Source organism: Lathamus discolor, chromosome 6 (assembly GCF_037157495.1).
Source record: "Lathamus discolor isolate bLatDis1 chromosome 6, bLatDis1.hap1, whole genome shotgun sequence".
Lineage (NCBI taxonomy): Eukaryota > Metazoa > Chordata > Aves > Psittaciformes > Psittacidae > Lathamus > Lathamus discolor.
Genome location: NC_088889.1, coordinates 88,526,753 through 88,552,356, shown reverse-complemented (window position 1 = coordinate 88,552,356; position 25,604 = coordinate 88,526,753). Strand labels below are relative to the sequence as shown.

General features: G+C 55.4%; 1 protein-coding gene and 1 long non-coding RNA gene across 5 annotated transcripts in view; both read left to right on the top strand.

The window, feature by feature from the left end:
• The first annotated feature begins 371 nt into the window (after positions 1–371).
• Positions 372–1,928, top strand: LOC136017866 (uncharacterized). The gene is made up of 3 exons (XR_010614121.1): positions 372–517; positions 889–1,012; positions 1,634–1,928. It is a non-coding gene; the product is annotated as an uncharacterized LOC136017866 (long non-coding RNA).
• Positions 1,929–22,993: 21,065 nt separating this feature from the next.
• The window catches only part of TNRC18 (trinucleotide repeat containing 18), a 54,191-nt gene continuing 51,580 nt past the window's right edge, over positions 22,994–25,604 (top strand). For 3 of the 4 annotated variants that reach the window (XM_065684573.1, XM_065684575.1, XM_065684574.1), the window contains exon 1: positions 22,994–23,265. In XM_065684573.1, the coding sequence (XP_065540645.1) occupies positions 23,064–23,265 (202 nt within the window). In that variant the 5' untranslated portion in view covers positions 22,994–23,063. The remainder of the gene's footprint in view (positions 23,266–25,604) is intronic. The other variant, XM_065684572.1, reaches the window with a different exon arrangement.

Below are 25,604 nucleotides of genomic sequence, written 5' to 3'. Positions count from 1 at the left end.
GGGATTTAACAGCGCTCGGGGCCGCAGCTCGTTCCTCCCTGGTGAGGTCTCGGTGCTTGCTTTGGGTTTTAGAGCTGCTGTGCCCGAGCTGTGGGTGAGTTACAGGCTCAGCGCGGTCCCTGCGTGGTGGGAGCAGGTCTCTATCGGCTGTGGTTTGGGGATCGTCCCCATCTCAGCATGGGGAGGGATGGAGCCGCCTCCCCCAGGACCGGCTGCCCCTGCTCGTCCGTGCGGCTTCATGGCAGCGAGGTGCTTCCACCCCCTTGATCCCTGACCTCCACACGCTGGAGCCTACCAAAGGCACAAGTGAGATGAGTTTGGGGTTCTCAGCTCAGACCCACGCGGAAGGCACGTCCCCACCATGAGCATCACCAGCCCCATTGCTTTTCCATGTGTCCCATTGGCACAGACTGAGCAACAGGGATGAGCTGTGTCAGGCGAGGAAGAGGAGGAGGAGGAGGAAGGAAAGCTCAGATGCTGTCACTGCTCTGCCTCGCCCACCCCAGCTCCTGCCCGGGTGAGTTCCCTGCTCTTCTGCTCTGTTCCAGAGGCAGCACAAGGGCCCCAGAGCCCTGCAAGCGCCTCATGCTCAGGGTTTATTGGCACATGGAAACCCTTGTGCCTGGTTCAGGTCTGCCTGAGCACGAACCTCCCCGCTGCCCTCCCCCTGAAAGGGGCCGACAACCCGACTGTGCTCATCTGCTTCCCCCTTTCTTTCCCCTCCCCTCGTTGTTCTCCTAAACCCCAGCTGCTTTTCTTCCCCCTCCCTTTCCTATCCCCGCGCATCAGCAAGGATGGGGTTTGTGTAAAAGCTCTTTCTGTTGTTTCTCCTTCTGCCCCCATCCGTGGGTCTTGGGGTGCTTTGTTGTGCCCATTGGGTGGATGCAGGGACAGGAGCAAGGCAGCAGCTTTGGGCATCCCTGTGCTGGTGGTGGCTGAGGAGGAGCAGGGGGGAAGGCACCGTCTCTGATAAAGAGCCCTGGCAGCTGCATTCCTCCCTTATTTATCACCGGTGAGGCGCTGACGTGGGGCATTCCTGGCGAGCCGGCTCCTGTGGGATGGGATGGGATGGGATGGGATGGGATGGGATGGGGTGGGATGGGATAGGGCAGGTCACGGCCGTGGTGCAGCACAGGCTCCTTCCAGGGTGTTCATGTGCCAGCGCCTGGCTGAGCCCCATCCACGTGGGTGCTCCTGGGGTTACCCTGGGTCTTGCCCCCCGCCCCGGCCATGTCCTCACTGCCCCAGCCTGTGCTGCTGCTTTGTCCTCGCCATCCCAGCATCCAGCATCCCCTGCAGGGCCAGCACCGGAGCAAAGCAAGCCCGCGGGTAGGGTCTGCATGGAGATGCTCAGAGCCAGGGCTCCGCTCGTGGGCTGGTGCCGATGGGTGCCAGGAGCCTGTGGAGGTGCGAAGGGAGCCTTGGCAAGAGGAGGAGGATGAGGACTGGGAGTTAGGGAGGGGAAGAGGTGGACGGTGTTTGGGAAGGGTTGGTGAGCGTGAAGCAAGCGTGGGGCACACAGGACGGAGCTGGGAGGTGTTGGAAGTGGTTATCCATCGCCTTGCTGTTAGGAGAAGCCTTCTCCTGCCGTCTGCCTGGGTTGAACACGCGCCTGGGCCTTCTGCTTTGCCAGCAGGAGACATGGAGGACATGGAGCACCGGACACACATGGGTCCGGTGAGGTAGGATGCGACGCAGGAGCTGGTGGCCGTTGTATGGACAGCGGGACCAGGCAAGCACTGGAGAGGCGTGACCCCGATGGTACCCAAAGAGACGTTTGGTGTGAGTCATGGAATGGTTTGGGTTGAAGGGACCTTAAAGCCCATCCAGTTCCAACCGCGGCCACGGGCAGCGGCACCTTCCCAATGATCCGGTGCCTCTCCCGCATCCATCGGCTCACTTCACCCGCAGGGCCCATTGCAGCTCTGGGTATTAAATACCCACAACCAGCCCGTGTCTTCCCGAGCCACGGGCTCCTCCTGACGAGGATTTTTCCTGGCGTTCCAGGTATCTCCTCCTTTCCCTGGGCTTTTCCTCAGCCCAGCCTGGACGTGTCTGCATAATTCAACTGAAGATGCAGGCTGACAAATAAATAGGGGATAATTGCTCGCAGCCGATCCGCCCTGAATTATTTATCCAGGATGAGTTATTCGCTCGGCCCCGTTACGGAAGGAAAAGCTGCTTCCCAGCCTGCGGAGACTCCTGGTGCTGACTCAGCTCTTTTCCTGCAGCTCCCAAAGCAGCTCCATGGAGCTCCTCTGTGGACCCATAAGTGTGGGGCAGAAGAGTGTGCGCCAAGCCCTGGGGTTGTCAGGACCTGACCCCTCTTTCTGGGCTATGTTGGAGCCATCCCACTTCCCTGCGGTGTGGCCAAGCCCTGGTTGTGGGTCCCATCAGGAAGTGAAGGCATCTTTCCAATGGAGTCTTGCACCGCCTGCAGGATCAGTGTTCCTATTCCAGGCTCTGTGTGCACCTTAGGGATAAGGTCTGGAAGGCATCAAATCCTTAGGGATTGATGCACCGCTCCGGAGCGGTGGCCAAAGGCTGAGCCGGACCCTGCGCTCTGGTGGTAGCACCAAGGAGGGTCTTCATCTCTGGGGCTGGTGTCACATGCGGCGCCATTGAGCGTCTTCAGCGCATGGAGATGCTCTGAGCAAGCATCTTTCCCTTGGGGGGGAATGTGGGGGTATCCCAAGGCAGCTCCAGCCACGCTGCTCCTCCAGCTTTGGGTCGCACCTGCATCCTTCAGGCTTGGTATGAGGGTGTCACAAAGCATCCTGAGCCTGCAGACATACATCCCTCCATGGCAATCACACGCTGCTCTGTGATGTGAGACTGAGCAGCTCTAGGTGGGGGAGATGGAAAGGGTTTCCTGGCGCTTTTCCCACCTGTGAGCCCTGGAAAGAGCAGGAGGTGCAGGACTGGGAGTCAGGGATGGGGTCAGAGCAGGGATGGGGTCAGAGCAGGGAATGCGGTCAGAACAGGGATGGGATCAGAACAGGGATGGGGTCAGAGCAGGGATGGGGTCAGAACAGGGATGGGGGCAGAACAGGGATGGGGTCAGAGCAGGGATGGGGGCAGAGCAGGGATGGTGTCAGAACAGGGATGGGGGCAGAACAGGGATGCGGTCAGAGCAGGGATGGGGTCAGAGCAGGGATGGGGTCAGAACAGGGATGGGATCAGAACAGGGATGGGGTCAGAGCAGGGATGGGGTCAGAGCAGGGATGGGGTCAGAGCAGGGATGGGGTCAGAACAGGGATGCGGTCAGGGCAGGGATGCGGTCAGGGCAGGGATGGGGTCAGAACAGGGATACAGGCTGGAGGTTTCCCGTGGGATGCTCCTTGCTTAACTGCAGTAACACTGCCAAATGGTCCATGACGGTGATGTCCCTCATCCTGCTCTGCAGCAAGTGTCTCCAGGCTGAACCAAGGGAGCTCTCCCCTAGCCATAGGTGACGATGGAGCAGGACTTGTGGGTATATCCTGCTGCTCATTCCCTCACCTGAGAACAGAGCTCGAAATGGCCCTCAGAGGTGAGGAGCTGCCCCTGCGCTCATCCATCTCCATTTGCATCCCAAAGAAGAAGGAAAAGATTTAGGAGGAAGATCAATATTCCAAGAGCCTCTCTTTATCTCATCCCCGTGCTCCTCTGGGGCTGGGAAAGGGGAGGCAGGTACTGGGAATAAATCCTCCTGGCTACCTTGATGTAAATCAGGAGGACGAGGATGGATTTATGGGATCTGTGCCTGATTTATGCTCCTGTGTCTGCTCCTTGCAGGTCTGTGCGTGCCCCCGGGCCGGATGGGGACCGGAGCCACCCGCAGCCTCCTGCTGCAGCTGAAATGGGACCGGGGCCGCCCTGGGCTGCGTTTGCCTTTGCTTTTGAAGCCCAGTCCAAGGTCCTTTTGCTGTGCCTCTTCCCGCTGTGTTCAAGCAAAGCAGGTCCCAAAGCGATGCCTTGGTGGAGAGAAGGCTTTTGGGTTGCTTCCAACGATGCTCTTCCCGCTCCATCCCTCCTTCCTTCCCATCCTGAGAGCCGGTGAGCGCTTGCTGCCGATGAAGTTGGTGTCTCCATGGAAGAAGGGGCTGCTTTTCCTTGGGATAACCCTTTCGGAGGTCCTGGGGGTGTCAATGGGGGCCTTGTCCCGGCTCCAGGGCCCGGTCCCGGATTCCCAGCCCGTGCGGACGGGGGAGCAGCGGAGCTGTTGTTATTCCTCTCATGCAGCAGGAAGGGTTTCTGTGAGTGCCATAAACCCCTCACTCGGGCAGAGCCAGGGTGAGCTCTAATTGCTTCTATTTACATAACGAGGCGAGGCGCAGCATCCTGCTGCTGCTCGAGCGAGGAGAATCGGGAGCTCAACAACCACTGACCCCCCCCCCATCCCTATCCCTGCTCCTGAGCCCTGAGGTTCATCCCTTAATGCCCGGCTCTTTGGCCTTTGGGATCACCAGGACCTCTCCCCAGGGAGCATGGATGCTAAGGGGGTGCTGCTGCTCCTCTCGCCTGGCTGCGGTGATTTGGGGGGGGGGGGGGCTCTGCTTGGAGCTGGCGGTGAGGGATGTGTCTGAACGGGAGCCGCAGGGGGAATGCGGAGCCTCGGCTGGGTTCCGTGCGTCCGGGGCTGTGCGGAGCTGGAGCTGGGGGGGGGAGCGCAGGGATGAGGGTTTCCATGGGGGGGAGCCCAGCAGAGGTCACTGCAGCCCAGTGTGACCGCGGGTGTCATCCCGAAGTGTCCAAGAGCGGCTTCCGGGACCTGTAAGCACGGGGCAAGCCAGGAGCCTTCCTCAGGTGCCGCTGGCTGGGGGATGCTCCTGCCCTGGGGTCCTTGGATGACCCCGGAGGGAGGTGGAGAACGGGGGGACAGCCCCTGGCTGGGCTGTGACACCAGCCCCGGGTGTCCCCGGATGTGATGCTCTTGAGTCACAGCGCGGTTTGGGTTGGAAAGGACCCTAAAGCTCACCCAGTTCCAAGCCCCTGCCGTGGGCAGGGACACCTCACACTGGACCGCGTCACCCAAGCCCTTCTCCCCACTCCCTCATAGCCCCAGGGACCAGGAGCATCCCCTCTATTCGATTGGGTCCCCATGGTCCTTCCCAGCGGCCAAACCCAAGTGGTCCCTTTGGCATCACCCAGAGCTGCTTGGCACCTACGGCACCACGGGAGACTGAGCAAATCAGCTCCTTCCTCCTCCTCTTCCTCCCCAGCGCTGAACCCTTCGCTGCCCTTTAGGAGAGAAGTGCTGACTCCAGATGCTTCCCTAAATGAGAACCTTCTGCAAACAGCGCGGGTTTATTTTCATATTGAAAGCAAAGGAGAGGGCTGTTATGATGATTATTAACATTTCTGCAGCCTGTGCTCGGAGCGGGGAATGCCGCGCTGGTGAGGGAGAGGACGGGCAGATGGGTGGGTGCATGGGGAAGCCGTGTCCCCCCTCCACTGCTGGGTGCATCGTTGGGCTGGCTCACCTTGCCCAGCTCCGTCTTATCCCATCCCTTTGGTGCCTGCGGTCTTCCCTTCCTTCCCCAACCCCAGTGGTCCAGGGAGGAGGACTGGGACCCCCACGAGTGGGGACCAGAGGCATGGTCAAGGCTGCTGCTGGTGTATTCCCATCCTGGACCATGAAGTTCTCCCTTTGGCCTCTGTGGTGTCTGAAAGCCCCTCCTCAGGTCAACGTGCTGAACAGGAGGGGAGCAGCGATGCTTCCCCCATCCCCTCCTCATCCTCTGGCCCCAGGGAAGCAGATTAGGATGGAGAGAAGAAGAACCCCCAAAGGTGGGAAGGAAACCCCTTGGCACATCTGTAGGTAGGAGTGGAAGAGTGGGGAGAGAAGGAACAAGATGGGAGGAGAGGCTGTGAGCAGGAGAGAGCTGCTGCTTGCAGCAAGCGTCTGTGTCTGTGTGTGCGCATTGAGGCTGATGAAAGGACCAGGAGCTCTTGAAGCCGGAGCCAAGGCGAGTAACCTGTGGCTGTCCCGGGGGTGGCAGGAGGGAAGAGGCCCGTTTACTCAGGAGCAGCAGGGATGCTCCGCCAGGAGCTCTGCAGTGGTAACAGCTTGATGACAGGGGTTGGCTTTCAGCATCCTGCGCTGGGAGGAGGGATGCAGGCCGTGGTCCATGGGGATGCGGGATGGATGTGGGTCTGCCTCCTCCCCGCATCCCTGCGGCTGAGCACGGGGTGCGGATGCTGGTCCCCACCACGATGGGGCTTCAATAGAGCAAAAGCATCCCAGGCACAGCTGGGAAGTGGCTTCGTGCTGTCCTGAGCGAGGGGTCCTGCTCCCTCTGCCCCATCAGCAAGAGGCGCTTCCCCCCATCCCATGCAGACAAGAAGCTCCCATTGCTGTTGCACAGCTTTCTGCCCTGCATAGGGTCCTGCTTGCAACCCCCTGCCCATTGCCAAGGGCTTCCTGGGCTCCCTTTATCACCCCCCTGGTGCGTTGGAGAGTCGTGTTTCATTCTTCTTTCTTTCTTCCCCAGCTTTGTCCCTGTCGCTGCTGCTGTTCCCGGCTTTCCAGCGGGTTTTGCTCTGCAGAGAGCTGCAGGTTGGCTATGAAATATGACAAAGCGTTCATTTAAATGCACACCATGATGCCGGCGAGTCCATTAGGGGAATTAATTTGAATGGCTGGCATTTAATAAACAGCCTCGTTCCTCCTCTTCTTCTTTCCCCCTCTCCCTTTTCTCCCTGTGCTGCCATCTCGCTTAAAAAGGAACCACATGTGGCTATAGGAGGGAAGGGGGAGCAGGTATCCGGGTCCAATGGGGGGGTTGGAATAATGAAAGAGAGCTGGTGTGATAAGAGGAACTGCAGTTTGTTTTGTTCCTGGTAAAATAAAGCACATGTGGAAGGGGGCCGGGGCGAGCAGCTCGGGTTCACGGCGTGTTCGGTGCATGGGGGAAAACAGGGATGAAACAGGGATGGGAGTTGGGAAGGAAGCGAGGGTCCCAGCCTGGCTCCAACAGGGGGAAGGCGAGGGGGCTCGGAAGACGTTGCTGCCCATATGGTGTGTATTACAAGCTCCTTTCTAGTTGTAAAGATTAATTTAAAGCCTTTCTCACCTCCCCCCCCCATCCCTCTTGCAGTGACAAACGAACATCTGGGCTGAATGCTGCCCAGATCCTAATCAAAGCATTTTTCCAGGGCCGTTGTCTGCCTTTATGGCGATCTGCTGTTGGGATTCGCTGCAGTTTCAATGCACTTGGCAATTCAAGGCTGTAAATACCCCTCTCTGGGATTTATGATTCGGGATAATGGGATGGTTCCCCCCCCCCCCCCCCCCTTTTTGCTGCTTGATTCGTTTGTTTGGTTTGGTTTAACGGCATCTTCTTGTCTGTGCATAAGTTACAGCACGAGGGGAGGTTGGTTTGCCACCCCTCTTTGCAGTGGGGTATTAGCAATTAGCTACAATGGGTTTGCTAATCCATCGCTGGTGCAGGTACCAGAGAGCCCTGAATCCCTGTCGAGCGTCCCCCGGTCATCCCAAAGCATCCCTTTTGCTTACAGAATTGATGGAGAAAGGAGCTTCCTGCCAAAGGGATGCCGAGCCCTTTCCATGATGCTCAAGGGCTTCTTCAGCAGGGGAAGCGTAAAGCACAGCCTGATATGGAAAAGCCCTTTGCTTCCCAAAATTATGCTGGAGCAGATGATGGAGGTGCTGGAAAATAAGGAATGCTGTGGTCCCATTCCCATTGGACTCTTTTTAATCCTGTGTTAAAGGATGAATATTTGAAGCTTACCTGGGATGTTGAATAGTGGTGGTAGTACCCCATGTACCGTAGGAAAGGACAGTGCCTGAACTGGGGCAAAGAGGTAGGAAAACCCCTTTAGGACAAATAGAGGGACATGGTGCAGGGTTCCCTGTGTTGGTCCAGGTCCTTGAATGAGAACAGAGCTGGGAAACACAAAGATGATGGCTTTGGGGTGTATTCAGAGCAGATTCATCCCTGCAGGAAACATTCCTCCTCCTCATCCCAGGCTTCTTCCCTTCCGAGGCTGCTTATTTACCCGGATGGATGCCTCAAGGTGTGTGATTTCAGGCCATTTAAACCGGGAAGGAGAGCTCTTGTTTCTACAGCAAGGGCAGGAGGTAATGGCAATGGCAATTAAAGGTGTTCTGAGTGAGCTAAAAAATCACTGCGGTGCAAAGCACTTTGCTGCTCCTCCTTGGATCGCTGGGATAAGGGATAACCTGAACCCCAGAGCCTCGTCCGGTGATGCAGGGATGGGTCCCATCCATCACCAGCACCCTCTCCACGCAGGGAAGCCAAGCTTTGGCTCGGAAATGGGAATGGGTTGGGAATGGTGGTGGCTTACACTGATTTCCAGCTTGAAGCTGAAGTGGCTGTTCCTATGTGAAGCCAAAGCACACTTTGGCTATTGCAGGGAGGGCTATGCCTTGGGAGCATCCTTGCTCAGGGTTTGGAGCAGGGACAGGTTCATGGGCCCTTCGTGGGCGCTGGGTGTGTTGTTCCTAAGGAACTCTGAATTCCCCTAGAATATGATGAGCCAGGATGCAGCAGGGGAATCCTGGAAGGGATTCCAGGGGCCATTTCTGGGGTAACTATTAATACCTTTGAGACTTTACTGTTGATTTGGGGATCGCTCGGCATCTCCTGCCTCTTTTCCATCCCTTTCCTCCTCAATATCCCCTAAGTGCTGACGATGACCATGGGTCTTCCCAGCGATGCCAATGCTTCCCCATTGATCTCAAGGTCAAGGTGAAGCCTGGCTTTGGTCCACAGCTGAGCCGGAACATCCATGGGGTGAGAGCAGCCACGGGCATCCTGAAGGTGAGGTGGATTCATGGAGTTCCACATCAGCACCGTCAATCATTGGGATGCAGGGCTGGATGCGGAGGGGCACTGCAGCTGAGGGTGGGGAGAAAAGGGGTGGTGGTGTCCAGGGGTGCTGGGGGGGCCTCTTTGATGTCCCCATGGAGGAGGATGCGATACCCGGCTCCAACCTCATCCCAGTGCAGGAACGGGAGAGGCCGGAGCAGGGATTTGCCACTGAACTCTGCTCCCAAAGCCGCTCTCAGCCTTTTCTCATTCCTTTCTTTCTGGATTTAAGGCAGCTTCCAAATTCCTGCACAGCCAAATCCCGCCTGGGGCTGCCAGGAAACCTGGCCAGCAACAAGTACGTGCCGTTTCTGTACCCACAACACAGCCAGGAGTGCTGTTATTCTGCGGGTGACGACGATGGGACGGAGCTCCAGCCCTCCCGAGGATGCGATCCCATCCATTCCCGGGCTGCAGCCGGCTCCCTGCCCTGGGTGCTGCCCCGCGGAGGGTGCTCAGTGCTGTGGCATCACCCCCTCTTTATCACTGCCTTTTATAAGCCATAAACCCCCCTCCATCCCACCCCAGATTCCCTAAACTTCACCCTCCCCATAACCTCCCGCTTTCCTGGCGCATGGAAGCTCATCAGCTTGATCGGCTCCCGTCGGGATTTACGATCCCGGGGACTTCCTGCGCTGCCTTTCAATGCGCTCCCCTCCTTCCTGCCACCCATAAATCAAAGCTGTTTGCTTCGGGTTGCTCCTTCCCTGTGTTTCTATCCCCATCCCTGCCTCCCTCAGTCCCTAAGAGTTTTGTGGGATGCTGGAGGTGCGGGAGCAGCCCCGAGGCCACGGTGAGGGCACACGTTGGGTCTCCACGTGCAATGTCCACAGCTTGGAAAAGGGGATGGGGAATGTGGTTGGGAAAATCCTGTATTGCTGGTACAGCCTAAACACAGCTCCCTATGTCTAAACACCACCAGGATGCAGCCCCACGCCCCGGAGGCCTTCAAGGCTTTGGGGCTTTCCATTGAGTCCATCCCAACGTGATCCCAAAGCGATTTTACGGGAAGCCTTGGGTTGGGAATCCAGAGCCACGGTGCCTGGGGCTGCACATGGAGCATCCTCCTGGCCGTGGCAGGGATGCGGAGCCGGCTCCATCTGAGCCCACCCATGGGAGGCCTGATCCAGTCTTTCCACTGGTGACTCATGGAAAAAGCCTTGTTTTGCAGCGGCCGCTCGGCACCACGGGCGTTCCTGCCTCACTCCGCTGCTTTTCAACATCTTCGGTATGAAAACATCTGGAATCCTGACCTTCCTGCGGAGCTTGCCTCACCTGAAGGCATTCCCCCCCCTTCCCTATACGCGTGCAGGGCCGGCTGCGCCCACAAACCATGCTCCGGCCGCTTGGGAAGCGGCCCGGTCGCACTTCCAGGGTTGAATTCTTTGGGAATTACTCTTTCAGAGCAGCTCTCATACAATGGTGCAGGGTTTGGAGGGTTTCCACCGCCCCACGCCAGCTCCTTGCGGGCTGCTTTCGGTACAGCGTGTGCTGAGCTGCATGGGGCCCCCCAAAGCCTCTCTCTAAGGTTTATGGCCCAGCCTGGAGTGATGGGACTGGGGATTGAGCCTGGCTTATTCCAGGTGTCCCTGCTGTTCCCGAGGCCAGGGTGAAGCGGGATCTCACTGGCTTTAGGGAGCAAGAAGGATCCACCACTAGATTTGGGTTCAACCACTCCAAATGGTGCATGATGCTGATGTGTCATCCCAGCACCGTGCTTCATCCCAAATACTTGCTTTTCCTTTCTTTTCCCAGCCATCCTTCGGAGGGCAGGGATGGAGCAAGGACCATTCCTGGTGGGATCAGCCCATCCCAGCCCTGTCCTCTTGGAAAGGGGCATGGAGAGGGCTGCTCCTCACTGCTCCATTGCTGCGAGCTTTCCCACCTGACTTCTCACACCTTCACACAGCCCTGACCCTGCTGCTGCATTCTGGAAAGCAGATTAATGGGGGTTTGTTTTGGGGGGGGGGGGAGAATATGGTTTAGTTTGGAAGCTGGGATGGAAAATGATTTCCAACCCCCAAATTAGAAACAGAATGATCCTGAAGCGCCTTGTTTTGGAGGGGGTGGTGTGTGTCATCCCACAGCAATGAGAAGCACGTGCTGAAGAGGAGCAAAGAGCTGTGATTTATTTCCTCTTCATGCTACCCAAAGGACTGGCTCGGCTCCGAGATGCTGCTCTCACCCCCTTGTACCCATCCATGGGGATGGCTGAGCTGCTGTGCGCAGGGGACACCCATGGGATTGGGGGGACGGGACGGGACGGGACCAGTCCGTGTCACCCAATTTAGTTGTTTTTTGTGGGGAAAAGGGGATTGTTCTCTGTGGTATTTTTGCCCTGCTCTTCCCAAAGGGGTTTGGATGGAGAGCTGATGTGAAGCGATGGGATAAGAGCCAATGTTTTGCTGTGATGGTTTGTCAGTGCAGTGGATTACAGTGATTTCGCTGTGGGTTGCTTTATGGTCTCTATCTCCCCAAAACCATCGGGTCCTATGAAAACTGGGCCAGACTCTTGGATAAGGAAGCCCTGCTGGGGCAGGAGCCGGTCCTGCCTGCGATGGGCTCATCCCTGCACTCACCGGAGTTGCCAAAAACCCCTTACAAATAATATGTATCTTTAAACTGCAAGGTTTTCCCCCATGGTGGCTGCTCAGGGGCTCCAAGACCCAACTTAAAGCTGAATTCCTGCCGCAGAGGAGCCTTCACCCACTCTCTTTATTTCTCTTGTTGGGTCTAACACGCACCCAACAGCAGTGCTGGAGCTGGGGTGCCCCATCTTGCCCTTGGGGTGCCCAGGGGTGGGTTTTGTGGGACACGGAGCCAGTCGCTGGGATTTAATAAGACACTTATTGTATGTTAAATATCAAGAGCTGATAGGAAACATGTGTCCCCAGGATTAACAGCCGTGTAGAAGATAAAGCAGGGAGTTCAACCTCCGATCAGCACGTTTCAAATAACCCACTGTTGCTGCAGCATGGAATAACCAGGGTAAGGAGTGGGCTGGGTGAAGGTCAAACTGGTACCACAGGTCACCATGTCCCAGTAACCACGGGATGGGGCCGGTGATGCCTATGGATGCTGGTTACAGCACAGGAGCAACGTCAATTCGGTCTTCTCCTATTTCTTCCTCCTGTTCCCCCTCTCCCCTTTCTTTTTGCTTTTCCCAGGCCCCAATTTCTCCCCCGTTGAGGCAAAAGCTTTGGCTAATTAGCAAAACGTGTCAAAGAGAATGATGAATGGCCCGGGAGGAGGTTTAGCTGCCTTTGTGCCTGACTTCTGCTCTTAAAGGGTTTATTAGAAGATAAGGGAGCTCATGAGGGCTGAGCAAAGTATGTGCTATCATGGGCCTTAAAGGGTCGGAAAAGAGGTGGGGATATGGGGTGGATCGGGGTCACCCTCGGAGGGAGAGCCAAGAGCTCGTGTTTCTCTGCCTCTGTGCGTGACCATCACCGTGGTGTCCGGCCTTGGCAGGGGAAAAAAAGACTTGAAACCCCCCCCCCCGGCTGAATGCCTCCTTTATTCCTGCAGGGGCAGGTAATTTAATCTCATCAGCCAGGTTATGAATGTCTCTGTGTTACAGGGGGTTTGTGCCGGGGGCGATGCTTTAGGGTGTTCTCTATGTGGGTGCTCAAGGTTGGTGCTGAGTCTAATGCTGGGGAGTGAGGACAAGGCGAGGCACAGCCAGGGGCCTGTCCTGCTTGGTGGCAGCAGGGACAGGGGTGCTCAGGACTGGACTCCATGGCCACAGTGCCTTGAGCCCCGTGGGACATCCCGGATGCTGTTCAGTGTGGGCTCAGGCTCTCCATGCTCGTGGCTCCCAGTGCTGGGTGGGCAGCAGAAGCACAGGCAGGGGCACTAAGGCATGGTCCTACCAGGACCACGGTGTGCAGCATCTCAACTGTCCTCATCTTTCATGGGTTCAGGCATGTTTCAAGCAGCTCCCAAAGTGACCAATGCAGTGAAACTCATATTCCCTAAACCCCAAACCCCTCCAAACCAGCAGCTTTTGCACCATGGGATCACATGAACCATGCCACAGCATCCCTGTGCCATGGCCAGCATCCCAGTGGGGAAGCGGGGAGAGGATGAGCGTGGTGGGAGCTGTATGACCAGCACCTGTTTTAAACCATGAGTGATTCCAAACCCCATCAGACACCGATGGATGCCTGCAACTGCAGAGGCCTGAGCCACTCGATGCATGTCAAAGGGGTCGGAAACGGGGGTGTCAGGAGCTGCTCCATGAGGTTTTCCTCCAGCGAACAGACCTCTGGGCTTAATAAGCTATTTGTAAAGCTCGCTGTGGATAAACAAGAGGCCATGTGTGAGGCTGGAGGCGGCCTCGCAGGGCTCCACCGCGCGGGCTGGGACCTCAGCACAGAACTATTTGCAAGATAAACAGAGGAAAATGAGTGCTGGATGAGGCCAGGGCCGCTGGCAGCAGCGTGCCGCTCCTCTCGTGGGTATTTTGGGCCAGGAACTTGGTTTTCTGTGTGCTGTGGCTGAAAGATGCTGGGGTTTTGCCTCCAAAGGGAACCTTGCGTGCTTCTGAGTCAAAAATAGACTTGAGGAGCTGTTGGGAGAGGTGCAAAGAGGGTTGCAGGGGAGTTTGAGGGGGAGGGTGCTGGTGCAGGTCCCCCTCAGGCTGAGGTGGCAATAGTGGCAATGTTAGGAGCAGAGCTGCCCTGCCTGGCTGCTGGTGCCTCCTGTCAGCTCCTCTGTTCCTCCATGCAGGCAAATGCAATGCAATGGTGCCCAGGGCACTGCCCTGTCCTCTGCCTGGCCTAGGCTGGCGCAGGGGAAATGGGTTGGGGTCCATCCTTCTATCCCCTCCATCTCTTCATCCCTCTGTCCTTCTATCTCTCCATCTCCTCCATCTCTCCATCCTTCTGTTCCTCTATTCCTCCATCCTGTCCATCTCCCCATCCCTCTGTCCTTCTATTCCTCTATATATCCAGCTCCCCCATTTCCCCATCCCTCCCATCCTTCTAGTCCTCTATCTCTCCATCTCTTCATCCTATTCCTCTATTCCTCCACCCCATCCATCTCTCCATCTCTCCATCCCTCTATCCTTCTAGCTCTCCATCCCCTCCATCTCTCTCCATCCTGTCCATCCCAACATCCCCTCCATCCCACCATTCCTCCATCCCTTCTGGCTCTTCCAGAGCAGCAGGAGGTGATGCTCTGGTCAAGCGGGACAGGGTGTATTCCCTGGGGCCTGGTGAACTCTCACTGCAGCATCCCTGCATCCTGACAGTGATGGCTGAAACACAGCACCCACACTTGGGGCTGCGGATGGCTGCCGCACCACAAGCCTGTCTGGAGGCCTCTCTGGGAATGCTAAACTGGGCAAACTGGGATGGGGGAAGCTGTCCCTTCTCTTCGCACACTCGCAAATCTCCCTTAGACATTGAGCTCGGTGGTGATTTCCTCTTCCCCTGGTCCGGAGGCTGCAGCCATGGGGTGATGCCTGACTTGGGGCACCATGGCTGGGACCCGCCTGTAGCTGAGATCTCCCAGTGAAATCTCCTCCTTCTCTTCCCCACCCCCAGCAAATTTAATTAAAAGTCATTCAGATTCCTTTGAAAGAAAATGTCATCCGTCGACACAATTACACTTTAACTAACCAAAGCTGTTACAGTTCCTATATATATTGGAATCAGGCTGTCGTTATTAGTTCTAAGTAAGTAATTTATTCCCATTATTGTGTTCAAATTACAGGATATTACCCCCTGGGGAAATAATCCTGTTATTTGAAATGTAAAAAAGAATTCACATGGACAACAATGGATTCCTAAAGGAACCCAACAACAGTTCCCAATCCAAGTGCGGCATCACTTGCCTCGCATGGAAAAATATGAAGTTGCTTTTAAAAATGTTCTTTTCTCCTCTCTTTTCCTCCTGCCACCCCAGCAGAGGTAAATACGGCTCCTCCTCTCTTAGCAAAGCCTCTGTTTAGTGAGGGAATCCTGGACGTGCAGGAATAAGGGGAAGGGGCATGTATATGTGTGTCCCCTCCTAATGCGGCGCTGGGAAGGGAGCGCTGGGATGGTGGGATGCCTGGCGCATCCCAAAGGGGGTTCTGCTGGAGCTGGGAACCATCGGCTTCCTCTAGCAAAGAGCTGCTGAGGCCCTTCAGAAACACTGTTCCCTTCATCAAGATCCTCCAAATAACAGCTTGTCTCTGCAACACCCAAACATAAGCAACTAATTTGGACCCACCGAAAGGAAAAAGGGGGAGGCCAAAAAGGAGAAGAGAAAGAGGAGGAAGAGGGAGGGGAGGGAAGAAAATCAGATACACTTGTAACCTGATTACAACAGCCAGCTATGTGTGCAAAATCACAATGCAGCTCTATAATTAAATCTCTCTTTCCCCCTCCTGCCGAGCTCTTTCCTCTAACAGGCATGGTACAAAAACAGTCGTTAGGACATCAAATTCCAGCTCCGACAAGAGGGGACCTTTTTTGTCTATAGCTGCTCGGCTCCTCTTTAAGGAAATAATAATTATGAGCCCAGCGCTGCTGGCTGACGAGCTTTGTGGGGCAGAAAGGGCTCGTCTTGTCCAACCGTTCCTTTAGGGCTGTGGAGAGGGAAAAGAGGAGGGGAAGTGCTGGGAGCCAGGCACGGACACCCCCTCCTTGTGTTGGGGTTCAGGGTGAGAGGAAACCCTGGGGTCTAACAAGATGCTTGAGGGTTTGGAGCTATAGCTATGTCTTATCTTGCCCCGCTGTTTTAGCATCAGTGGTTTGGTACCCACGAGATTCCCAGGTGGGTGTGATAGTTTGGTGGGTGCATCCTGAGGGATGTGAGGAGCCAGTGGATTGCTCGACATGGGGAAGACTCCTGCCCTAACACTTTCCCAAGGGGCTTGGCTTCTCCTCACGGTGGTCCCAGATCCTGGGCCACAAGGTGATGGAAGGATGCTAGGGATACAGCCCCCAAAAGGAACATGGAAAGGAGCCCCAGGAGGGCAGGGCTGGCAGCCTCCCCCCCAGCCCTGCCTATTAATGGCTTTGATTTACTCCACGTTCGTCACAGCTATTCCCATCCCTGTGACACCCAGCACGTGCTTTTGCTGGCAGCTGTAGGCTGGTTTCAGCCTCAGGGACCCATTTCCTCGCGGGCAGGTTTCTGCTTGCTTCTTCGGCGTATTTTTGGGAACAGGTTTTGCATCCCATCTTCTTTTCTGCTTGGGGGGGGGGGGGGGGGTTGAGTTTCTTACAGTGACGGCACGTCTGGTGCAATGACTTGCAGCATGGTGGGGAGGGCAAAGGAGAAAGCCTGGCAGCAGGGGACCAAAAATGGGTCCCAGTGTGCAAGATAACTACCACTGAGAGAGGATTTATCGATTGCACCTCGCTGGCAGGTAGGAGGAAGCAAGACCGAGCGCTGACGCAGGCTTTGCGATGCGACACGGATTCAGATGCCGTTCCGATGAAGCTGTGGATGTTTGGGTTTAATGGCAATTAACAGCTGTTAAAAGGCAAAAAGATCTATCCTAATAACACCTCCCGCTCCTGGTGCCTTTCATGAAGGGATTTGAAAACACAGTTGTGAGTGTTGATTTTAAGCCACGATAATGTACCCTGGGGAGGTGGATGGGTTTACCTTGTTTTCAGGCAGGGAAGCTGCAGCAGGCCAGGGCATGATGTGGGGACGAGCGTTTAACGGCTGGCTCTGGAAAAGGGACAGGACTGAGGCAGGGACCAGCCAGCAACATGGGTGCAGTTTTCACCAGCATTGCCCATGTCTTTTATTTGCGGGGGGGGGGGAAGATTAAATCAGTGCAAAACCAGGGGCACTCACAAGTTTAACCTTCAGCAGGACCCTCACGCTGGGGGGGGGCACGTAGGAAATCATCTCCCTGTGAGATGCAGCAAATCTGGATTTTCCAGTTCCTGGAGGGCTCTGCTTGTTGAAATGAGCAGCAGATAGGAGAGGTGAATTTTAAGAAGGACAGAGCAAAGGCACACAAGTCTGCAGTTAAGTTCTAAACTTCTTTCTCTGGATCTCCCGCTGAGTAAATGCTTTAGGAGCTTCAAACCACAGCTTTTAATATCTCCTTAACATGCCCCGCGATTCCTTTTCCCCCCCTGTCGCAACGGCGAAGAGCAGCTGGGAATATTTTCCATTTCCAAATGCTTTGTATGCATACGAAAGTACCTGCAGCTCCTGTGGGCCGGGCTACAGGAGGAATGCTGAAGCCAAGGGTATCTATTTGATATCAAACCTCAAAATAGCACACGCTACTGCTCGTGTCCTGCATCCAGGAGGGTGTTTTGGATTTAACTGACAGATCAAGGGATAAACCCCCAGTTTACCCTGTTGATGTAGAAGATCTTGCCCTTTGGAGCTCAGCATTCCCGTTTGCTTGGATGGAGGCTTGTTTTTAAACTCACATACCTGTAAGGCTGGGGTGTTAGATGGGGGCTGGGGATTTGGGGAGGGTTTCCCAGGCACGTTTCTCCACCAAAGCACATTTTTCCCTGCTGAAAGGTGTAACTGCCATTTCCGTGCCTTCCAACCAATTTAGCAGCAGATCTGTAGCCAAAAAACGCAGGCAGTAATTACAGTTTTGGGAGTCGCGCTCCTCTCAAAGCTCTCCATGGGTTGTACATGTCAGCCCTCCTCCCTGCCTATTCCCCCCCCACCCCGATCTTGGATGAAGAAAGCTTATTATTGGGTAGAAAGGAAAGAAGAGAAAATAAAAGCACTCTGGTCTGTCAAAGATCGGGTCTATCTGTGATAAAAGCTGGTACCAGCGGGCTGTGAAAGCATTGGGCACCCAGCACAGGTCCAGGTCCTGACATTCGGGGGGGTCCTAGGTTTGGATTTGGGGGGATATACAGGTGTCAGCGCTGGAAAGCGGGGTGGTTTTGTGGATAAACACCCACCTGCCCGTGCCAGGCAAGGAAGAAACCATCAGGCTTTATTTGGACTTGAAAACCGGCTGTGGTTTGGGAGATGGTTGGCTTTATAAACCTTGGGAGCTGCAGGGTCGGAACTGCTGTGATGGGAAGTGGGGGGCACCAACCGTGTCCGCCCCCATCCCCTCTCCCACACTGGCAGGGCACTGGGATGCTGCATCCATGGGATGTGAGGATGCTGCAGGCTCCTGGGCGCTGGGTACAGCCCCAGGGCAGGGGGGGGGGAGGGTGTTTCTTGGGCTCCCCCCACTGCCCCATGCAATGCAAAGCCCAAAGGCAGGCTGAGCACAGGACTTATAATCAGCCAGGATTTATGGAGAAAAGTGAAATCCCGAGCTGTTCTGGTCATTAATCAGGAATTCTTCACTTGGTTCCCAAGCTGTTTCCCCAGGGCGATCTCCTCATCGGGGACCCCCCACCCTGCAGCCCCCTCCCCACGGATGTGCAAGGGGTTGGGGTGGGAATTTGAATTAACACCCCCCCCCCCCCATCGATGAATAAATCCCATGGGATTCATCGGAATAAACCCCAGCAGGGCCCCCCTTGCTTTCAAATCCCACCTCTGCCCCTGCAGGGGTTTATTTGGAGGGGGGGGCCCACACACAACACACTGCTGTCAGACTGTGCTGCTTTTCAGGCTTGGGGGGGGGGGGGGGGAGGCATGAAATCAGGGCAAGACTTTGCCGATGCGTTGGGCTCGCCGCCGACCGTGTTTTAATGTGATTTATGGCTGGGTTTCTAAATCCAGCCACTGACTCCACGCTTTAAATATAGCTCCAAACCCACCCTGGAAACGTGTAGTAAGCACGTTAAAAACGCCGGGAGAAAGGGATGCGCAGCCGAGCTGGGGATGGAAGGGATGGGGGGGTGGTTTTTTTTGGGGGGAGGGGGGATGTCCTCCCTGCTCCAAGCCCATAGCAATGAGCAGGTGAGTGTGTGTCCCCAAGCCTTGGCAGCCCCACAAATAGGGGGATGAGTTTTGTCCCCCATGTTTCTAGACAGCCCCCCCTCCCCATCCTACCTGCATCCCTGGAGGGGGGCACGAGGCAATGGGCATTGTGGGGCTGTGAGCTCTGCAGTGCTCCAAGAGTGGCTGGGCTGAAGAGAGGAAAAAATGGGGAAAAAAGGAGAGGGAAAAGACAAAAAGGGGGAAAAAAGGGGGGGGGGGAGTAAAGAGGGGAAAGAAAAAGGAGGGAAAAAAAAAGGGGAAAAAAGAAAAAAAAAGAAAAAAACAACATCCCCCAAAATTTAAAAATTGTTGAAAAGAGAGAAAAGAAAAGGGGGGGGGGGAGAAAAAGTGGGAGAAAAAAGGGCGGTGGTAACGGAAAAATGGGAGGAAAAGGAAGAGAAAACCCCGGAAAATAAACAAAAATAAGGGAAAAGAACACAAGGGGAGGGATGGAGGGAGAGGAGCTGGGCGCAGGGCGGGGGGGGTCACCCCCCCCCCCCGGGGGCGGGCGGCAGCGTGGGAACCTGTCGGGACCTTGGGACACTGGTGGGGGGGGGGGAGACACCAGATACATAAACGACAACGCAGGACCCCCCTCCCCCGGCAATGATTTTGACCAAAAATAGGTGTTTTGGGACATAAACAGTGTTTGCGGTAAAGCTTTACAGGGAAAAGTGTGAGAGCTGCCCCCCAACTTCCCCTCGGGAGCTGCGGTGTCCCCCCTTTGCGGCCCCCCCCCCCCCCCCTTTTCCCCGAGCGGCAATGCGAGGGGGGGACACGGCCAGACACGGCCACCGTCTTCGTGGAAATAAAAGTGGGAAAACAGGGGGGAATGTTGGGAAAAGGTGGGAAAATGGTGCCCCCCCCCCGCACCCCCCCCCCCGCACCCACAACACAGCGGGAGAAACCATAGTAATAATGATAATAACAATAAAATATGTATATATATATATAGGTATTGGGGGGGTATTTTAAAGGCGAGGGGGGGGGTCAGTGCTTTGTAGCAGCCCCAGCCCGGAGCTGCTGCTACAAGATGGCTCCCGGCCGGGGGAAGAGGAGGAAGAGGAGGAGAAGGAGGAGGAGGAAGGACCGGAGCCATTGGGGGGGGCAGGGTTTTTATTAGCATGCCCCTGATTTATGGCATGCCCCCCCCCCCCCCCGCCCCGTCCAGGGGACAGCAGCGGGGAGGTCCGGGCGCGAAGGCATGAAACATGTATAAAATATGCTTTTAAAGCCACATAAAAGCGATCGAGCCATATATATATATATTTTTGCCTCTTAATTCCTCACTTTTTGGGTTATTAAACAGAAAAGGGGGGGGGGGGGGAAGCAGCCCTCCCCCTAGGAACATCGGGGTTTGAGGTTTCGCTTCTGACGCAGCCGGGTTTTGCTCTTAGATATAAACATATATATATATTGGCGTTATATATATATATGTACATATACATATAATATATATATATTGGCGTTAAAACAGCGTCTTTCGGAGCATGAGGGCTTCCCGAAGGACGCGACACCGCTTCTTAAAGCGATTAAAAAGGAGCAGGAAGAGGGGAACCGTGCCAGGCTCCGTTTTGGGGCCGTTTCGGGATCCGTTTGTACCCCGTTTGTGCCGTTCGCCTCCAAACTCCCGTCTCCGGACGTGTAAGGGGGCGGCTTTACCGGTATTATTTCATTTATCCCGGGATTAATGCTCCCCTCCCCTTTTTTCCTTATAAAAAGACGAGTTTTAATTAAATAAACAAGCGGGCCGTGGGTTGGGAAGCTCAATGGGGGGGGGGGGGGCGTTGGGAATGATGGGGTGTTCGCCCCCCCCCCCCCCCCGGCTGCACAGGGCCAGGTGGAGAAGTAAAAACCCCATTAAAGAAAGAAGAAAAAGAAGGAAAGAAAAGTAAAAGTTGGGCTGGACACCGGGAAGGCAGAGCCTGGGCCGTGCCCCCCCTCTGCCCCCCCCCGTCTTTGGCGGGCAGCTCCGCTTCTCCCGCCCGTTTCTAACGCTGAACGCAGCTGGAAAACGCGGAGTTTTGGTCAAAGCGGAGGGGGGAGGGTGTCGTCTCCTCCCCAACCCTTCCTTTTTCACCCTATTTTTACATTTTTTATGGGGCGGGGCCCGCGGGGAGGGATCAATCTCCCCTCTCCCCCCCCCCTCCCTTTTGGCCTCTCCCCTTCTCCCCCTCAAAGGCCGCTTTGTCCGCGGCGGGGCCGTGGGAGAGGGCCCGGCGGCGCTTCCCCCTCAGCCGCATCCCGGGGGGCCCGCACGTCCCGGCCGTGGAGAGGGGAAAAAGGGAAAGGGGGGGGAAAAGATTGATTTAAACCCCGCGGATAATAAAGGGTAGAAGGGGTCGCGTCCCGTCCCCCCGTCCCCCCCCCTCACTCACACCTCAGAGCGGTGCAAGGACGGGGAGGGGGGGGGGGGGAACACGACCCCATCCCGCTTCCCCTTCCAACCGCCGCCAGCTCCGAGCGGGAGACTGAGGCGAAGGGAAGGAGGGAGGGAGAGGGATGGGGAGCCTGGAAACGGGCGGCGGCAGCGCCTCAGCGTGAGGGGGAGCGGGGGGCCTGGAAACGGCCGCCTGTTTACCCGCCGGTGAGTGGCAGCGCGGCTGGGCAATGGCGAGGCGCGGGCGGGCGTTGGGGCCGCCCCGTTCGCGTTGAGAACAATGCGCGTTTCATGGCCGCGCCGCCCGTTCGCCCCCCCCCTCCCTCCCCGTTTTCGTTGGGGTTTAGCGTTTCTCTCCTCCCGCGCTCTCGTGTGGTTTTTTTTTTTTCCCCTTATTTTTTTAAATTTTCCCTTTTTCCTCGTTTTTTTTTTTTTTTTTTAAAGCGAGGAGGAGGGGGGGTTGTGTGTGTAAGAAGAAAGGGGGGGGGTGTGTGTGTGTGTGGAGGCGATGCTGCCTCAGCTCGGCGGGCCCCCGGCGCTCCATGGCGCGGCCGCCGCCGCGTCGCTCCTGCGTTGCCCTTGCTGAGGAGAGGAACGGAGCGGAGCCGGGCCGGGCGGCGGGCAGGGCGGCGAGCCGGCACCCCCAGCCCCGCGCCGCCGCCGCCATGCCCCGCGACCAGGCGGCCTGACCGCGCTGAGGTAGGAACCGGACCCCCCCCCTTCACCCTTCCCCGCCCCACACATCCCAGGGCGCCTTTTGCCCTCTTTTTGAGCCATTTTCCTCTGGTTTTAGCACTTACGAGCCGCGATCCCGCAGCCCCGCGGCGAGGCTCGCCCCGCTGAGCCACGCAGGCAGCTTTTAATTGAATTTAAACCGGTTTTTCGCACCTAAACTTAAGAAAACCACGACCCGATGGGATTTTTCGTACTATTTTTCATTATTCCTCGTTCTGTTTTATTTAATTAACCACTTTTTTGCTCGGCAGATCCCCCCCCCCCCCCCCTTCTAGGCTCGGAGCTGGGAAGGGCGGCGGGGCCGGGGCTCTCCGAGCGCTGGAAGGGGGGGATAGGGAGAAACCCGCACTTTATTCCCCTCAGTGTTTATCATTCCTCGCTATCCCGGTGCAAACCCCGGTGGATCGGGATCGTTTCATCAGGCTACAAGTACAATTGGGTCTTTATTTTTCTATATGTTTTGTGTATTTTTTACCCTTTTGGGGTTTGTTGTTCCCGAGCGGAAAAAAAAAAAAGGAGGAAAATTAAGAAAAACCCCGAAAACTGACAAAACCCAAGCGGCCGTTCGGAGCGTTGGGAATGCGGGGGGAAAAAGGGCAAGAAACGAGGCTGCGGGGCGATACCGGAGCCCCGGTCCCGATCGGGCGGCTCCCGGCGGGGCAAAGCAGCCCCATGAAGGGAAAAATAGGAGAAAAAGGAAAATTCGGGAGTTTATCGGTGTTGTTTTAGTGTTTTTTTCGGTGTTTTTCTTTATTTTAATCTTGATTTCATGTGTTTTTTGGAGGAGAACGGCAAAGCCGCTTCCCCGCCGCCCGGTCCCATTGGAGCCGCGGTGCGGGCTCTGCTGCCGCTGCTTCCCCGCGTTTGGCTTTGGCGATGCCATTCCTTGAAAACCGGATTTTTAAACACTTTTAACTGTTTCCCCCCGCCTTTTCCCACAAGTTTTCCTTCCTTTATTTGGGTGTTCGCCTTCGGGGGTGGCCGGGAAGCAGGGCTCGGAGCAGGCTCCTCATCGCACCCCGCTTCTCTATTGCAGGCAGCGCCGAGACCGCCGCGCCGGGGCTGGCTCCGTCTCCCTGCACCGCGCCATGGGACGTTTGGACGCCTTATTTTTGAGAACCATCTGATTTTTTGGGGGAGGAGAAGGAGGGGGGGGTGGGGGGCGGGGGGGGGTGGGGGGGGAAGGCGGTGGCGGGCACCGACAGCGATCCGGGAGACTCCTTGAAGCCGGCGAGTGGATGATGGATGGCCGAGATTTCGGGCCCCCCCGCTCGGTGCACGGCCCCCCTCCGTTGCTCTCCGGGCTGGCCATGGAGAGCCATCGCTTGGGAGCCACCGGCCGCTTGGCCCCCGCTGCTGGTCCTATGGCTGCCGGGCTCCCCGCTGCCCTCCAGCCCGGCAAGTTCCTCGCATCGGGCATCAGTCTCCACTCCCACCCGGGTAAGGCTCTGCGGACCCCCCACCCCCCCCAGCCCCATCCCACCTCCGGTAGTCTTCCCGTCGCTTCCCCCCTTCCCGGTGCCTCGGCGGCTTCACACGCAAAAATACAGTAATAATAATAATAGGGATTATGTGCGCTGGCAGCTTTTCCACGTGTTTTTCCCAAGGGTTTTCTGCTTTGCTTGGGTTGGATTTGGAAAAAAATAGTAGGGGAATAAGGGGGGGGGGAAAATAATAGTGGGGGGAGAAATAACAGATGAAAAGGGAATAAATAATAAAGAAAAAAAACAAGGAAAAGGGTAAAAAATAACAGGGGAAAATATAGGAAAAGTGGAAAAAATAGGAGAAAAAGGATAAAGAATAATGGGGGGGGGAAGGAAAAATTAGGGAAAGTGAAAGAAAAAAACGGGGAATGGGGAAAAAAATTGCTCCCAGCCGATAAAACTTCCCCATTCCAGTGCACGGGTCTGTTGGCTGTCGGGGAAATCCGTGCCGAGGCGGCTGCGGGTGTTTTGTGGAATAAATCCGGGGAATAAATCCTGTTTTTTTGGGAAAGCCGGAGAGCAGCAGTTAGGGCTGCAGTGGGGAAGGGGCTACGGCACGGGTGGGAAAGAAGAGCCCTGCTCGGGCTGGGGAAGGGGGGGAAATAGGGCAGTTTTGGTGATTTCCCTTCTGCTGCCTAAACGGGTATCGGGGAATTTTCTTCTCTTCCATTTTTCCTTTTTTCCCCTTTGTTTATCCTTATTTTTTAAATAATTATTTTTTTTTTAAACCCGCGAACAAAACTTCTCCCTCTTCACACGTTTTCCCTTCCACTCGTTGTGCTTCATCCTCACGGAGCCCCACGTCTGCTTCTCCACTGAGTAAAAAGCAGACATTGAAACACACAGCGTTGATTTAGTTTTCTCTTTTTTGTCCCCACTCAGCTTTTTATTTATTTGCTTAAATGACTCCATTTTTGAGAGGGATTTTGATCTTTTTCCGCCCTTGCCCTGTTCCCTTTCCCAGCGTCTCGCAGGGTGGGATAAGGCGGGATCCTGCCGAGCTGCTGCCAAGCTCGTCCTGGGAGGACACAAGGGATTTCTGACCGTTTGATTTCCCTCTCTGCCTCTCTCTATTATTATTCTTTTTCCCTTTCTTTCCCCTGGGCGTGGAGAGGTGACTCGGAGTTTACTTTAGGCGTTGGGAGGGTGACAGGTTTTGCAATAATAAACCTGCTTTTCTCCCAGCCGCCCGGGATGAATGACTTTGAAATTTGCAAACCTGATTGCCAACATCTGCACTGAAGGAAGCAGCCCGAATCGAGGCAAAGAGATTTATTAGGTTTAGACTAGGTGGCAGTGCCAATTTCCCAGGTGCTAAGGGGAGAGGTGTAAAGCGAAGGGCTCTGAAGCCAAGCACATGGACAAACACCTTTTTCCCTTCCCTTTTGTCTTTTTCTTGGTGTTTTTTCCCCTCTCCTTTTATTTCATCCTGGGCATTTTCTCTCTCTCCATATTAAAGCAGAACACAGTCTCTGCAAAAATCCGTCTGGATACTCTGAAGCCAAACGGAGTGCGGGTTGTTTCTTTTTTGCTGTTACTTCTTTATTGGGTGATTTTTTTATATAGTTTAAATTATTTTTTATTGTTATTTCTCCTCTCAAAGTTTCCTTTTCTGGTGCTTCCCTGAAATCCAGGCAGCCCTGGAGGGAAGCACAGAGCTCCGGCCTCCCTAAGCTACCCGTGCGTTGCTCTCTGCCGCCGTCCGCAAGCGATCCCACTGCATGGGGATCGAGCCTCAGATTTGGGGTTCTTCACAGAGCAAAAAGAGGGTTTGTGATCCCTCTTTTTTTGAAGTGGGTTTAGTATTTTTATTGCCCTTTTCCTTGTTTCTTGAAAATCCCCTGCACCACCGCAGAGCCTGGCTCTCCCTCTGTGCTCCCCTGCATGATTGCTTCGGCACAGCCATTCCCAACCAGCCTAAACGTTCCCAGCCACCCTAAACGGCATTAAAAAGCCCCATACAATTAACAGTCGAAACTTCCATTACACAGCGATGGGATAGGCAGGGATTTATTTTCTTTTCCTATTTATTTTCTTTCCTTTACGGCTTTAACAATATCATTTGAAATGATGATTGCTTCCTGCTTCGGAGGGCCCCTTTGTAGCTTTGTGTTTGCAGTGTTGATGTTGGTGTGTGCTTTTTTGTTGGGGCTTCTTTTCGTTGTGTTTTTCTCATTTTGCTTTGGTTTTAGGAGGGGTTTGGAAGGGTGGAAAGCAGAGGCTTGTGCAAGGGGTTAAGAAAAGTGGGCAGGAGGCAAAGCCTTTAAATAGAGCCCGTTCAAACCGATCTTTAAA